At 50.1% G+C, this 16,283-nt stretch overlaps 3 protein-coding genes across 3 annotated transcripts; 1 reads left to right on the top strand and 2 right to left on the bottom strand.

Moving 5' to 3' along the window:
• Window positions 1-53: 53 nt before the first annotated feature.
• On the bottom strand, window positions 54-2,267 carry PV08_06271 (uncharacterized protein; the record flags this gene model as incomplete). The annotated part of the gene is made up of 1 exon (XM_016380609.1): window positions 54-2,267. The coding sequence occupies one exon, from the start codon at window positions 2,265-2,267 to the stop codon at window positions 54-56; it is 2,214 nt and encodes a 737-aa protein (XP_016236436.1).
• A 925-nt stretch (window positions 2,268-3,192) lies between these two features.
• Window positions 3,193-5,163, bottom strand: PV08_06270 (uncharacterized protein; the record flags this gene model as incomplete). Its single annotated transcript, XM_016380608.1, has 3 exons — window positions 3,193-3,777; window positions 3,831-5,010; window positions 5,060-5,163. The coding sequence occupies 3 exons, from the start codon at window positions 5,161-5,163 to the stop codon at window positions 3,193-3,195; spliced, it is 1,869 nt and encodes a 622-aa protein (XP_016236435.1).
• A 555-nt stretch (window positions 5,164-5,718) lies between these two features.
• PV08_06269 (uncharacterized protein) lies at window positions 5,719-15,466 on the top strand (the record flags this gene model as incomplete). Its single annotated transcript, XM_016380607.1, has 2 exons — window positions 5,719-5,795; window positions 5,827-15,466. 2 exons carry the CDS (start codon window positions 5,719-5,721, stop codon window positions 15,464-15,466), a joined length of 9,717 nt encoding a protein of 3,238 aa, XP_016236434.1.
• Between the last annotated feature and the right edge of the window lie 817 nt (window positions 15,467-16,283).

Here is a 16,283-nt window from a genome sequence, read left to right as displayed (position 1 = left end):
ATTATCTGTCTATCCGGAACTCCACCAAGATGCACATCACCCTCACATAAATCTCAATAACTCTCGGACAAGTCGCTAAAGTCAGGGACGTCCGAGTCACATTTGAAGGAGGGCGAATATGCTTTTGAAGGCAATATACCCGCCTGGAGACCCAGCTGCCAGCTCCATTGGACAGCATTTTCCGTCTTCCATGTCCAGTAGAACCATCCCCAGGCTTGCTCGAAGCTGTGCATCTGAGCTTCGGCATACATTTGCAAGAACTGCTTGTAAGCGTCGCTGTAGGTGCTCGGATCAGCATTGGCCTGAGTACACGAACACGGTGGCTCGGGACAGGTTGGCGTCAGGACCGCCGTTTGTGAATCTCCTGTATTCAGAGTACCAGTCCATCTTGATCCCACCCCGACGTTGTTGAGATACGGTGCGCAATCGGTGTCCGCTTGTGACCACTCCCCGTCCAATATCGGGCCCCAGCCAGTGCTAGGGTTATTTGCAGCCACCATCAACCCGGTCCAGCCGGAGCAAGCCAGGTTGATCTTGTCTTGGTGCTTGAGTTTGAGTTGGCCAGTATTGAAAATCTGATACTGATGTGTATCCATCACAAGATTGTTGTCAACGCCGTGAAACATATCGTCCCAATCGTCCAAGCTGAGGAAACCGTCCCCAAACACGATTCTCTGGGTCAGTCCGTTGTCTCGAATGATCTTGATGGCTTTCTTGTTCCAGTCTAGAACGGAGTCGGGCGGGATCACGAGCATCTTTGGTTCATTCACCAAACCATAGATTGTGAGCACATTCTTGTATCGGTCTTGAGCAAAGAATTTCGATAGCTGGTCGTGAATGTCAAGCGACCTCTGGGCATTTGTGGCTCCATCAGTCCCAATAATCCAGTTAATATCGCCCTGGTGGCCGGAGTGCGCCCAACCATTCTGACTTCCCGGAACTGCGTGCAGATCAAGGTTTACACGTAGCCCATTCTGCCGCGCATATTCGATCGCTCGGAGCAAGTATCTCCAGGCAACCTGTGGTACGTAGGGATCTCCGGGGTATGTCGTGACAGCCCAGTAAGGGTAGGGTATCCTCACATGGTCTAGGCCAGCATTTCTGATATCGATGAAGCTCTGTTTGGTAATGAAGGTTGCATAATGTGACTCAAGAGTCCGCTTTGCTGCCGAGGGACCCAGCTTTTGACACAAAGTCCACTCGTCCACCACGCCTGCTGAGGAAGGATAGTCGAACATTGAGGGTGTAATGAAGGGCTCAAGATCCAGCCATCCACCCAGGTTGACGCCGCGTATTGGCATTTTTCCGTAATCCCACTTCTCGTTGAGCGCGGGGACATTATCGTTGGCTTTTGTCGAGTCATCCCAATCTGAGTCGAGCCCCATGACTGATAAACCACCAACGGTCTCAGCCGTATAGGTACAGTTGAAGTCCGTCGTATCCAACCAGGTTGAGATGTCTGTATAGGTCCCCTTCGCACTCGCCGGAACAGAGCTCCCGTTGCATTTGTTGCTCGGATCAGAGGACGAATTTGACGTGCTCGTTGCACCCGACGAATTTGAAGAGCTGCTCGACTTCTTGTTGTTATTGTTGCTCACGACCACCGCCACAGGGATGAAGATCGCAAGCAAGACCACAAAAACAATCAATAACCACCAGAACTTCTTCCGCGACGGTCTCTGTGCATGTCTATGAGTAACTTCATACCCTTCTTTCTCGTGAGCGCCACGCCCTCCTCGTCCGGAGACTTTCTTGTGTCTCTGGCCCCCTCGGCCTTCTTCCAGGATAGCACCACTGACATTGCGATTCTTCTTCCGTCGCTGCCGTTGATGCTGTGCCTCGGCACCTTTCAGGTTTTTGTACTCCTTCTTTCTCCGCTTCTGCTGGTCGTATTTCTCCTGGAACTCCACCTTCTCGTTATACGCATTTAATTTGGCCAACGCATTGCTACTCAAGAGCTGGCTCGTGCTGTTCGTCGAGTTTCCAGAGCTGTATTTTGCTCGGTCCCTTTCTTTCCTCAACGTTGCGCCGCCAGATGCCCGGCGTCGGTCGCTCGGACGCTGGTGTTTTTTCTCAGGTGATGGGGAAGGTCTGGGTGAGGACTTGACCTTCTCTCTGGGCGGCCGCGTTTTCGGCGTGCGTGGTGGCTCATCGTCCGTGTCATCGTCTCGATGGTTTACTGGTGCTGCCGGGCGCGAGTTAGGAGGCCTGTTGAATGCAGGGCGTGTGTCGGCCCTCGCCGTAGACTCCCGACGAGGTTTCGGCATGCAAGTGTCGGGTGGTAGATATGCTCATATCAATGATAGGCTTGAAGCAGACGGATCAAATGGTGGTAAATTCTTTGTCTGTGCTCGGTTCATCAATCGTGGTACGAGAACATGTGGTCCTAGGCGAGAACCCATAACCCATACGTGGCTACCGGCTTGAGTGTCACTATTTTGTCCTCGGTGCGTTGGCCGGGCAACGCTGGACTCTCACTGCCAACTTTTTTCTTGCTCCGCCAAACATCTAAAATCGTGCTGATGATAACACACGAACAACAGTATTGTATGCCGACAAGGTGGAACTCATTCTCATCCTCTTACAAGATCATCAGGAGATCGCAGTCACAATTCCGGATGATTTGAGCTCTCAGCGTTCCCTGACGCTCAAGGGGGCGATAGCCTTGTCACGTGAATCCGTTAGAACCGCGGCCTCGGAGCGAACATAATCGTGCTTGATCGGCTTTCAATAATGTCCTGGCGGGAAGCGGAGGACGTTTCGACCATGGAACCAATACATTTCTCATGGGACTAATGGGAATTATTCTCGTGGTGATGCTGGTGGGAAAACTTACCATCACGTCGCGCCACTTTCTCGATGGGACTTAGCTACTACATCGTCAACTACAAGTCATCTCCCAACTACAACTGTCATTGACTTGGACGAGACTGCCGGGTTCCCTCCGAGCGAGGCTGGACGAACAAGGGTGAGCATGCTGAATCATGTGGGCAAGACATGTTGGAATTGAGAATGGCAAATAGTTACAAGGTGTAAAATACCAGCAGAATGCCCGCTTGAACGCTTTCATTTCTCAAGAATATACCAAAGTGAACAATGAGTGCTCATACAGCCAGGGACAACCCTGTTCAATCAAAAGGGAATAGCCAGGGTCGTAGAGGTTATTAATTGGGTCGAAGCGGAGATGGGGAATCATGAGCGGCCCCATACATTATCTTCTTCGATAAGACTGCCATATCTCGCAGTATTGTCAGTATGCTCATCGTCCTGAGTCTCATCCTCCTCGTCGATAGCGCGTTCAGGCGGGGGGTGTTTGGCAGGAATTGAGCTAGGGTCGAAGCCTTCACGGATTTCCTGGCCCTCAGGATGCTCCTCGTCGATGCTGTAGGTGCGCACGAAGCGTTTAGCTGGACCCCGGTTCCAAGTGTCACCGCCTTCTTTTCTCGCACGAACGCGCTCTGCATCTTCGGCTTGGGTATCTTCGACAATCAGATCAACGATCTGACTCGGGTCCGACTTGGCGGATGATTGTGAGCGATCACGTTTCAACTTAGACTCTATTCCGCCTTGTGGTGGCGGCTGCTCGGATGAATCCTGAGGCGGTGACGTGCTCCTGTGTTTTCCTTTTCTTAGTGTATGCTTAACTTCACTGCGGCGACGGTTTCTGTTATCTCGCGTCGGCTGAAAGAGGTTGCGGTTTGTGGAGGTAGTAAGAAGACCTGGATCGCGCCGAAGCCAGTCCTCACGTCGAGCTTGGTGAGCTGTGATGACAGGATACTATGATAATCATGATCAGTAATGACACATCAGCCTACCGAGAGACAACCTACATTCCAGTCACCATACTCTAATGCTCTCGCATTGGTATAAAGTCGCTCATCTTCGGCATCCATGCCGACCTCAATATCCGGTTCTGCTGCTCGATAGTCGTGCGCATGGCCCCGTGCTTCTGGCGCTGGTGGCCGCGAGGAGCCCTTTCCAGACAGAAGGGGTGTTCTCGCACTCGGGCCTTGGGGTTTCGGAATCCAATATTTAGCTTTGCCACCTCTTTCGTAACGCATGCCATCCATCATCCTCGCGACCCGTGAGTGGGAGTCTTCATGGGCGATGACATTATCACCAGAATCGAAAGTTCGGTAATCGTACTTTTTGCCACGGAATGTTTCCTTTGTGTCCTCAATCAAATCCCTCGGACCGAATGCATCTCTAAGTGCATACTTGACAGGCATCCGTGCTGCGGATATGGTAACATCAGCATAGTCGTGCCACGAGAAAGCGTACCAGTGAGACATTGCGAAGATTGGCATTTCAAAGCATATTAGCGCATCTTGAATCGCCGCTGCCAGGTTGTCCGATGTATAGCCGGGGACGTCGTTAGGGATAGCTCCCAAAAACTGCAGAATCGAGAGAAAGAAACCCTGCCAGTATGAGGCGAAAATGATGAGTTTAATACAGAGGAATTTCGGCATCGGCCGGAAAGGTTTGAGATCCTGGTGCATGCAGACCCAGAACATGGCCAGAGAGTACAAACTCAAAGTGACACTGACATTGTAGACAATTCCAATCCACAAGTATCCCGAGTTCAAGGCGATGTATCCTTCATGATAGGTTCCAGTCAGCTTCAGAATGATCGTGAGGACACTAAGAATTGGCTTCAGCCACGTGTATTGTAGGATGCCTCGTTTAATGGCGAGAAAGGTATACGGATCCGAGATATCAACCTTGGAGAAGTAAAGATTGATGGGCCAAGGATGAGACACGGGTGGCCTCCCGTGCATCATAATGATCAAGGAGCGTTCACCTCCAAGGAAATTGACCAAGAGCTGAAGAAAGGTGTATATGGTGAATGCTTCATATATATCGCGAAGGGGGTCAAGGTAGAACGCCGCCTTCAAAGACACAATGGAACTCCACGATGCAGCTGCGTAGATTGGTACCATAATCAGTATTCTTATTACATATCGTTGAAGCAGGGGCTTCCTGTAATTCTTCGTCTGGAGCCATATCGACCTGTACCTCACTTAGAACCGACCGTGTTTAACTTGGACAACCCACGTACAGAAAAGATATCAATGTTGCCACCAGGGACGCGACACCCGTGAGTATTATGGTGATTCTGGCAAGCCTATCACCCGTCCCTCCGCTGCTCTCTGTGTCCGACATGGTGCCAGAAGGGGCTTGGTGACTTGAGATCGTGGCGAAGGTGAAGAGGAAGAGGGAGATGTAGCTGCTGAGACGGGCTACCTAATTGTGCAGGGGCACATCTCGTGGAAGCGTCGACGGCAACCCAGCGTGGATGAAGGACTGGACGGGGTCAATTGTGTCGGTGGTGCGAGGGCTCGTGAAGAGGATGTTGCAAGATGATGCCTGCAAATGCAACAACACTTCACAGAAACATGCGCAGCTAAGAAGTATTTATTACGCAGTCTGACGGCGATGGAACAGATGCCGATGCCGCACCAATACGGCGTATCTCGTTAAATATTGTAAATTACCAGATCTTTCATCGTTGCGGGGAAATTGACTCGGGCTCTAATGTCTCCTCAGATACTCAATACCGCAGTTGCATTCACCGCGCGTTCCGCGTCCAATCTTTTTGCACAGGCGACATCTTTCACCACCATCTTCACTAATAGCAATGCCATCAATAACTCGGTCCCAGAAGCCTATGAGTTGAAGCCATGGACGAAACGTCCCCAGAAAGTTGCGACATCAACAATGTCGGACCTGGACAACTTGGTCGGACAGCCTATAAACAGGGACACCTCCTTCAATTGGTATGCTACTTCACCCATGTATGTAACGATTGACTGACTCTCCTGTCAGGACATGGTTCATTGAAATTGCGACTTGCGCTTGTTTGGCGCTGTTCTTTCTTTTCTACTTCAATCGCCTCATTGCGACACTTGTCTCCTACGGGCTACGAGCGTGGACATGGCACAAGTACCGAGTCTGGATTGATATACAGGCGTTGCAGCTGTCCTTTCTTGCCGGCCGAATCTTTTTCAAGGGCATACGATACCATGGAGAAAACGAAACGATACTGATCCAGAATGGGTACGTCACCTGGAGGTACTGGCAACGAACCGCTCGTCAAGTTGATTTGACGGGCTCGGATCATGGTGATGATGACCTACTGAAAGAGAAGGAAGCCTGCGATTCAGATGATTCAGAAAAGTCGGAGCCACTGGCAGACCAAGAACTGGGCCGGTCACAAAAAGCTGATACTGCCGACGCTCGAATTGCAATAAATGTCACAGGGTTAGAATGGTTTGTCTACAACAGAACGCCAGTATATGAGGCCATTGTGAATGACACCACCGCTTCCGGTTCGTACGATCTAGATGAGAAATGCCATGTAAATGGCCACTGGCAAGGGGCGTTCCATGCGAAGATTCGACGTCGTAAGCATGCTAAAGGACGGCAATCCGAGGTCGGTCTTGACAGCGACTCATCTACAGGACCGCCGACGGAGAAAACAGATGGTATTGTCACTCGTGATGAACTGAATGTACCTCTTAGTCACATCAACACCGATATCACTGTGGACACGGATGCTGACCTCCCAGCAACCCAAGTATCCTCCTTCTATCCGTTTTTGCTACGATTTTTGCCAGTTAAAGTGGAAGTGTCAAAAGGTGCTATTACCCTTGGGAATGCGACCACGAGAGCAATTGTTGTCTCTACGTTTACAACTGCACGAGGTCATATTGATGCCGCTGCCGCCGGGCCTTTCGATATCTTCCGCCAAGTTTTCGATTTTTCCATTGAGCAGCCAAAGGTCGAAATGAGACCCAATCCAGACTTCCGCGCGTCGCAGCTTACAACAGCTGAGAGGATCATCTCAGCAGCTGAATCAGAAGCTGGTCGTCGAAGGTGGTGGCAACTCGATCTCGGCATCCGTCGTCGACTTGCCAGGGCCATGCGCCGCGTAAGACATCTTCTTCCAGGTCTCCGAAGCTCGCGGGGATCTCTCCGAACCAACACGTCGATCGACAACGAGAAGAATAAGCACTACATCTATGAGGCATTTCCCGAGCAAGATAGATCATGGCATGGTCTTGGCCGGTATATGGACGAGGATGAAAGAGATGACCACGAGGGTTGGGCCCATGTTGATTACGCTCGGTTTTCTCAAATTTTGGAATCACCAAACGTCCATCTGAACTTCTACTGGGATATTCCAGGCCAGGTTACTGCCGAACATGTAGCCTCTTCGAGGGAGGCGCATTTTCAAGATATCAATTTGTCTACGCCACCTGCCTACGGTCTCGACTTAACTGTCCAGGGAGGAACCGTCAACTACGGCCCATGGGCCGATCGCCTGCGACTCGAGCTCCAATCAGCTTTCTTTCCAAACCCGTACCGATCTCCTGTCCCATCATCTGCACTGAAGGTTGGGAATACTCGTCAGAATACAGTGATGACCATTCGTGTCGATCTTGAAGATGAGGTCAGCCTTCGCGTGCCAACCAGAGAACGTTCAAAAGATTGGCAGTGGAGGGGACGAGCCCATGCCGTGAGAGAAGCCGCCGCTATCCGCAAGCAGCGGGAGAGACGACACTTCCGCTTTCGCCGACCCCAGAAATCGAAGCTGGGGCCTGAGCTAAGGCCATTTGGCTGGTTGACCGTCTCTGCAGGGAAAGATTCAACGGTCCGGTACGACATGGATATGATCCCAAATGCGCAAGGCTATCGAAATCAATTGCGACTCGATCTCAAGGATACGAAAGCGACTTCCAGTGTCAACCATGCACTGCTATGGCGCTGTCGATCTCAGAAAGTCTCTTGTGACCTTTCCAATCCGCTTGTGTGGAATAGCCTGCATACATGGGTTTTTAATATTGAGAATAACGCCATGGAAATGTTCTTGTTGCGGGATCATATGTTCCTGCTTACGGACATAATCAGTGACTTCACGGATGGCCAGAAACCAGACTACATGACGTTTGTCCCTTACCTGTACCAGTTACATCTTCAATTTCCAGATTTGAAACTCTATCTGAACGCGAATGATTACAACATCATTGACAATCCGTGCGACTTGGATGAAAACTCATTCTTGGTTCTCGGTTTTCAACTCCTCGATGGACACGTGGATATCCCAATGCAGTACTTTTCACCCCGTCAAAGCAGTGTGAAATTCCTTGCTGAAGGTCACAACGCTTTCCTCGATCTCAGTACTCCTGTTTGGCATACCCTACATACCCTAGCTGAGGACAAGACCATGGCGACCCTAAAGCGCCTCGACCTTGATGGCTCCTATAATTACTATCCCCAAATATCGCCAAAATTGACGGACTCTCTCTTCATGACAATAACTGGATCCAGTCCAAAGTTTTACCTCCATGGATACTTGATCCGATATTTTATGAATGTGAAAGAGAATTACTTTGGTGAAGACCTGCACTTCAGAACGCTGGAAGAGTATCAAGACATACTTGCGGGAAATGCAGTCCGGACCCCCCGTCCAGCAACGAAGAAGGAAAACGACCTCGACGTTATTTTGACCGTCAGGGCCGACAACTCTTCGATTCTTCTTCCCGCAAACATTTACTCTCGAAGGGAGAATGTTCGTGCCGACGTCCTTTTAGTTGAAGCAGACATGCGATTCACAAATTACTATATGGATTTGCAGGTCAATTCAAGTCCACTAGAAGCGTCACTGGAAACAATTCGCAAAGTTGAATCTGGGCCGTCAGAGGACATCACTAATTGCCAATTGTTTATTGACGGTGCTCACATCTATGGCCACCGACTTTTCGGGGCGCCCCCCACAGAACCAGCTTACGTTTGCAACTGGGATATCGATGTTGGAGAGACAACAGGCGAAGTCGATGCGAAATTTGTCCAAGTTCTCATCAATGCCATATCGAGTTTCATCTATACGCTGGACGATTATGACAATGCGTTACCCAAATTGTTCACAACGAAAGTTCACGATGTTACCTTTTTGAGAGCTGCCGTCGCTGGGCTGCGAATCTGGCTCGTTGGTGGCGGTGCTGCATTCCTACTAGAGTCCGACGGAGCAGATATCTCTCTGTCCGACTGGGCAAATGCGAATTTCGCGCAAAGAGTCCAAGCCAATATTCCCCGTGTGCTCCTAGCGGCTGTGGACCATGCGAGTGCTATACGACATCACGGTAGAGAATCGAAAGCCGTCGAGACCATTGCCTGCTTCGAAACTGCCCTTCGGATTGGCTCTCTTGACAAGAGTGACAACCTAAGCCAAACCCGTGCTCTGCAACAACAGCATGTAAAATACCATGACCAACGCAGTCACAGAGCGCAATGGATTTTAGGTGCTCAAAGGAACTATCCACCAAACCACAAGATTCCTGAATGGGCTCGCGACCCACCTGCAACGCCGCTCCCGATGATGCCGGAACCAGTGGTTGAAACCGAGGCCCCGGACATATCAGCAATAAATGATCAAGTCCATCGAACACAGGCCATGAACCGCAAACCCTCATTCCTCTCCACTGCGTCCTCTCTCCATAATTACCCTGCTGGTAGCACCACACTCGCGAACAGATCAGGCCGGGATCCTAAGCCAAGCCTCTCCCAAACACTTGATCCCCAGCACCCTTCAACAATGCTCCAAGGAGACTCCCAAGAGCAAATTGCCGAATCTGTCAAGAATTCTCCGTTCCGAGAAGATGTTCATCCAGCGTTGCCTTTTGCTGGGCCCTGGTTGCCACCATATTTCACGTTGCGAGATGTGAAGCCGGATAAAAAGAACATGCCCAAAGTATCGAGATCAGAACTTACGAAAGCAGCGTCGTTGATGGCAACCTTTAATAACGAGGATCTTCCCAAATCAGATGAGTTTGAAGGCGTACCCCACAATGGTGTCGTCCTCCTGATTGACAAAGGGCTGACAGGGTTTTGTTCCCCAGCCCTTTTCCTTTGTATTGGAGGACTGATACAGGAATTGAACAATGGCCATGCGATCAACCATTTGGACAAGATACAAGTCACACTGATGGAGAAGATACTAGAAAGCCAGAGTCATGACGACAAGGGCCATGTTGTGGACTTCGCCGTCCATGTACCATTTGCGCATGTAAGACTGCTCAACTCCTTGCAAAACGCCGCACAAGCAACTTCTTGCTCGGATGACCAGTATGATGTGAAACTTCTCGGCACCCAGGCTATGTATCGCTCGCTTCATCCACACCTTGACTTTAGACAATCAGGCACCTCGGTACCTAGTCAGTCTGCTTATGCATCCATTGAAAAACTTACAGTCTCGGCTAGAGACGATCTATTTGCGGATAGACCGGCGACACAGGCCGAAGTTTCGTTGTCAAATTTTGGATTTTGGCTCTATCTGAAAGAGCAAATCGACTTCAAGTGCCAGTTGAGCAATTTTGGTGTTTTCCTTTGGGCCGAACAACTTACGAGTATGGCGGGGCTCATACAGAGGACTGTCTCCATGATCGACCGGATCGCTGAGGCTTTCATTGGGCTGGACCAGAGTCGCATGTCAAGACACCTAATCTTTCATCTCACTCAAGCAGGCTCTTCAATTTCTGAACCAATCTTTCTGACCAAACCCTCTTACGTCCTTCGAAGCGCAGACAAGCATGTACGTCTAACAGACTCATGGAAGATTATGTCTCGTCTCAGATATATCTTTGCCACTCTAGAAAAGGAAAAGGGTCCCAAGTCGATGAGCAGCTGTGATTGTCAAGATCTAGAATTGAAGGGACCTGCTCTGCAGAGAGTCCTGACCTCATTTGAGCAATGGCGAGGTTGGGACTACCGAAGGGATACCGTCCCAATTATGAGCACACTGTTCGAAAATCAGCGTCCTGAAACAGCACTCAAGCACCCTGGCGGCCTTGCTGCTCAGGGCGAAATCATCATCGGCAAAATTGAGGTTATCCTTGATCCTGGCCCACGGCAGAGCGACTTCACAGTGTTGGGTTTGGACTTTAATGTTGTTGTAAGCCCTGTGACAGCATTACCCGGTCTCGAGGAGCGCAGCGAAAAGGTCATTCTTCAAGCTTATCTTGCCGATGCCTCCCTTCATCTCAACTGGGCCCTAGTGGAGCTGGCTCGTCAGATCATTGACTTAGGCAGCCCACTTGCGGTGTTGCCGACCAGAGTAAGTTCGAGCAGCAAAGACGGTCCTGATAGAAGCCATACGAGAAGACAGTTCACCGTGGTGGTAGGGTCCGATGTGGCAGCAATTTATCTCACAACTCTGAACCTCAAGCTAAAGTGGGCATCCGAAGGCTTTCGAAGTGCGGTCTCTTTTGATTCTGGTGGGGAACTTCCATCGGTGCACTCATGGACCATTGCGGCAAATTCTGCCTTGACCAAATTCAGAGCGCATTCTCATACTCTGATGACCTGGAAATTGCGTGCGCCGAAGATGTATGGTTCAGTGTGGCCCAGGCAATCGACCGACTCTCAGGAATCTATACTGGTTGTTCAAGTTTGTGCAGCATCGCGCAGGTATCGCTTCCAGCTGAAAGAAGACGTCTCCAAGTTACTTGGTGTGATAGACCGAGTCGTCCTTGATGAAGCCGCTGCAGTCTATGACCTACTTGAAATGACATCGAAAACGTCGAATTCGGAGCTTAAGAAGACGTCACGACCCCTTGCTGCTTCCATGGAGCTACGTACCGCCCTCTTCCTAGACGACTACCGATTAACATTTGCAATCGTGCCTACTTTGCGCTATACTATTGCTGGTCACGTGGCCAGAACCTCCATTCTGCCCCGGAAGCATGGCAGCCTTGAATTCAATTTTGATATCAAAGAGCATGAACACCTGTTTGAAGGACCAGATGACGATAGTAAGAGCAAGTCGTCAATTTTGAAGATGCCGCCCATAAATGGTCGAGTGTCTATCGCGCAGACTAGTAGCATCATGTCGATAGGAGCGCGAGTTACGATTGAACAGATCAACTTGGAAACAAGTGGCATCCGAGCCTGTTTTGAAGCGCTAAATCAGCCTGGTGTGATCCAGCAGCTTTTGAATACCAGGCGAGCTGTGCAAGACGTGCAGAACTCTGTGAAACACGTCACTGATGGCAGGTCCAAACTCCAGAGAGCAGCCTCTACTGAAACAACCTTATTACTCCGCTACGCGGTACATGGAACCCTCGCAGGCATCAAGGTGCATATGAGTGCTCCAACAGTTCGTGAAAACCAGACCTACCGAGCCGATATGGAGCTAAAGCTTGAAGCCACTACATTGTTCGTTCACAATCACACCAACCACCCTGACACTATACATGAACAGCCACAATTCATTATGAACTCTCAGGGCGTAGGAATAGGCATCTATCGAGCCACCGACCACGCCAAGAGCAATGTTGGGAAGTGTACAGTGGGTATCAAAGCGTCCGGGAAAACAGAACCAGCTGGCAAGATAGGTAAAGTCCACGTGTACAGGGCTTGGAGTGATGGCATCGCTATCGAACTCTATGAAGATACTGCTACATTGGCAGTCGACATTGCGGGGTTTATTCACGATAGAATCAAGTCAATTCAGCTTGCCGAGAGTCCAGAGAGCATTCAACGACTACGGAAGATGACGACAGCCGGGATTACTGATCGCCTGAAACCCAAGGAACAAATCGAAGCAGCTTTAGAAGCTGTGTCAACCAACGAGTCCTTGTCCTCTACTCTATACGATTCGACTTACGCCGTGAACCTCGACAACATCCAGGTCAGATGGAACTTGACCAGAAGTTCCTTCCTCTCCCCAACGCGAGAGCTACAAGATCTTGTCTTCTCCATTCGCAAAGTTGATTTACAGACACGACAAGAAGGAACAGCTCGGCTGTCGATCTTGGACACACAGTTGCAAATTGTTCCACAATCCCAGTCCTCGCAACCGACACTACGTACCGCCAACTCGGCTCTCCTACCAGAAGTCGTTTTCGGTAGTGCATATCTATCCACCAAGCAGGACCGACGGTTTGCGTTCCAAGCCAAAGGCAAAGCGGTGGACATCCGCCTGGCAACTGACTTTGTAGTACCTGCACATGCTCTCCAGAAGTCACTAGCTCATGCGAGTAAAGAGCTTCGCAACTCAAAGACACTATATGAGACCAGCCTCCAGACTGCGCAATCTGGGAAGATCGAAACTTCAAGTGGGAAACATCTAGCTTCTCTCCTGGTAGACGCGGACTTCGCTGGTGCTGTTGTACATATCAGCCCCTGGGCCGAGGTCCGACATCGAGATTCGGCCTTTAGTTTCCTCAAGGGGGGTAAACGGTCTCGAGCAGGTCGATATGGACAGGCTGTTCAGGGAGAAAACGCCTCCTCGGCACGATTGCAGTCGCCTGGGGTCGCACTCAAGGTTGAGTACAAGGACAACGGCTCTGGTGACCCCTACCTCAGTACAGAAGTCAAGGTGGCGGCCTCCACAAACACTCTCTACCCTACAGTTGTGCCTCTAATCCTAGAAATTTCATCCAGCATCAAAGAGATAATGGACGAGAGCAATAATGACGGTTCCGGCACAAAGCCTGGTGATATCAGCACTCGTCTGTCGGAAGAGACTATCAACAACGCCAATCCGACCGCGATTTTAGGTCGATGCAAACTGAATGCGGGCCTGTATATTCAACGACAAGAGTTCAGTCTCAGTTGCCAGCCAATAGCCCGAGTTGCGGCCACTACGAGGTTCGCAGACATCTTCATCAGAATAAACACAGTGTCAACACCTGATCAAGGACGATTTTTTGCCATTCTGACCACATTTAACAAACTCGAAACTTCTGTTCAGCATGTTTACTCTCGAGAATCCACAGCCAACTTCGAGGTCGATTCTATCGTTCTGTCACTCATGAACAGTAAACATGTCAGCGCTACTACTGGCATTTCTGCTGTTCTGAACGTCAGTCCAATGAAAACTGACATCAATGCAAAGCAGCTGCAAGATTTCCTCTTGTTCCGTGAAATATGGTATCCCGCAGAGCTGCGTGGTAGCTCCAAGCCAAGTGCCTCTGTCGCCACTGCGCAAGATCAGCATGTATATGCAATGCAACGATATCAAGAGATTTCAGCTAGGGGCACGTTGCCGTGGCATGCGATTGTCTCAATGCAGGAGATCAAGCTTGCCGTGGACTTCGGGCAAGGGCTGGGCAAGTCGGTTTTCACCATATCAAAGCTATGGGCATCATCCAAGAAGAACAACGATTCGGAACAAAACCTTTGCATTGGCTTCGACAGAGTTGGTATCGACAGCAGTGGAAAAATGAGTGGGTTCGTAGAGCTAGACAACATGCGACTTCGTACCTCGATCAGATGGCCTGAAGACTCATCACGCAGGGTTCGAGCGCCACTTGTCCAAGCCTCAATCAGCTTCGAGCATTTCCGGGTCAAAGCCGCATTCGAGTATCAACCATTTGCGGTCGCTGATATTTCGTTTTTCGAGTTTTTGATGTACAACGTGCGCCAAGGTCAAGGATTTGACAGTGACCGCCTGGTAGGCATCGTTGATGGTGGGAAAGTACAAGTATTTGTCACCACCAGTACTGCAGCACAAGCCTTCGCACTGGTTGAAGCATTCGAGAGATTGATCCAGGAGAAGCAGGAGGCGTACGAAACGTCCTTACAAGATCTGGACAAGTTCCTCCGACGCAGATCTAACTTCCCGTCTAGTAGCTGGACAGCTCCTACACCTGATCCACAGCTCAAGGGGCATCCTCCACCGAAACGGACATTTGCACTGCATACTGACGTGGTGGTGGGCCTGAGGGAAGTCGATATTGGTTGTTTCCCAAATACTTTCTTTGACGACCGACTTCTGAAGGCCGAAGCGACAGAAGTTCAAGCAAGATTTGCAGTGGCCACAACTGACGGCAAGACTCATAGCGGGTTGGGTATGACGCTCGGAGAATTGCGAGTAGCCCTCTCCAGTGTAAATCGCACAACGACCAAGGCATTGAGCGAAGTGTCAGTGCCCGATGTGATTGACCGGGCAACGTCCTCGCGTGGTGGCACCATCGTGAAAGTACCTAGATTGGTATCCTCGATGGAGACATGGCAAGTTCCTGACTCAAACACGATCGAGTACATTTTCCGCAGTACATTCGAAGGGAAGGTGGACGTCGGTTGGAACTATGCACGCATCAGTTTCATTAGGGACATGTGGCAAACTCATTCGCGAGCACTGGCTCAAAGACTCGGAAAACCACTCCCACCCTCAGCCATCAAGGTTACGGCCGAGCCACAAGGCGATGGCGAAGGCGGGCAGGAAAAGATCACGGCTGTGGTGAATGTGCCTCAATCGAAATTCACATATGTTGCGCTGGAGCCTCCGATTATTGATACACCACAACTCAGGGACATGGGTGAAGCCACTCCACCTCTTGAATGGATTGGGCTGCATAGGGACAGATTACCTGAGGCAACACATAGTATTGCCATTGTATCGCTCTCAGAAATTGCACGGGAGGTGGAGGATGCGTATGCGAGGATCTTGGGCGCAAGTTGATCTGACGTGTACGAGGTATGAATTCACTAAGTTGCAATGGTACATGTATGATTCACTGTCATTTCTCTCGTCCTCACGAGATCAGCGACTTGACACGTCTATCCATAATACAACAATACATCATGCATTGGGTAATGGGCATTACGCACCCCACCTAAAGCGGTTAGCTAACCCTGATTAGGTTAGCGCCTGTCTTGGCACAACTGAGGTAACCCCCTTTCCATGCTATCTCTACCTACTCCTCGATCACAACCCTCTCAACAACATATTCCTTGCCCGCAACAACCTATCATTGCGCCGTCTAGCCATGTGAACCCCCGCCCAACTAGCCGCGGAAATGGAGGCTCTACTGGCCTATGAAACAGCCTCAAATGATGAGTTCTATGAGTGCAACTCCGACCCAGAGGCCGCGGAGGAGCGAGTGTTGATAAGGCCTTCTGTATTCTCATATTATCTGAGTATACATCAAATTAATGGAGCCTCTTTAGGTTAAGGATTTCGATGTTTATTGGTGTCTAGATCGATACCGAGAGATCACATTTAACTATACTAATGTTACACAACCACCAGATATTATCTCGCGATATCGATATAATGTGAATAACAGGCGGATACTGACCAAGCCTGAGTGGACTGACGCCGCAATAGAACAGGCTAATCAGGAGGCAAGGAGACATCTAAATGAGTCAAACAGAGGCCTAGGAGGAAGAGGCCACAGAGACACAGAAAAAGACGCAGGAAGAGGCGCAAGAAGAGGCCGCGAAGAAAGAGGGCAAGGTCGAGGACAGTAAACTCATATCCCAGGAACCATGACCTT

Source organism: Exophiala spinifera (genome assembly GCF_000836115.1).
Source record: "Exophiala spinifera strain CBS 89968 unplaced genomic scaffold supercont1.4, whole genome shotgun sequence".
NCBI lineage: Eukaryota > Fungi > Ascomycota > Eurotiomycetes > Chaetothyriales > Herpotrichiellaceae > Exophiala > Exophiala spinifera.
Note: the sequence above shows the minus strand (reverse complement) of the source record. Positions and strands in the feature narration are given on the sequence as shown.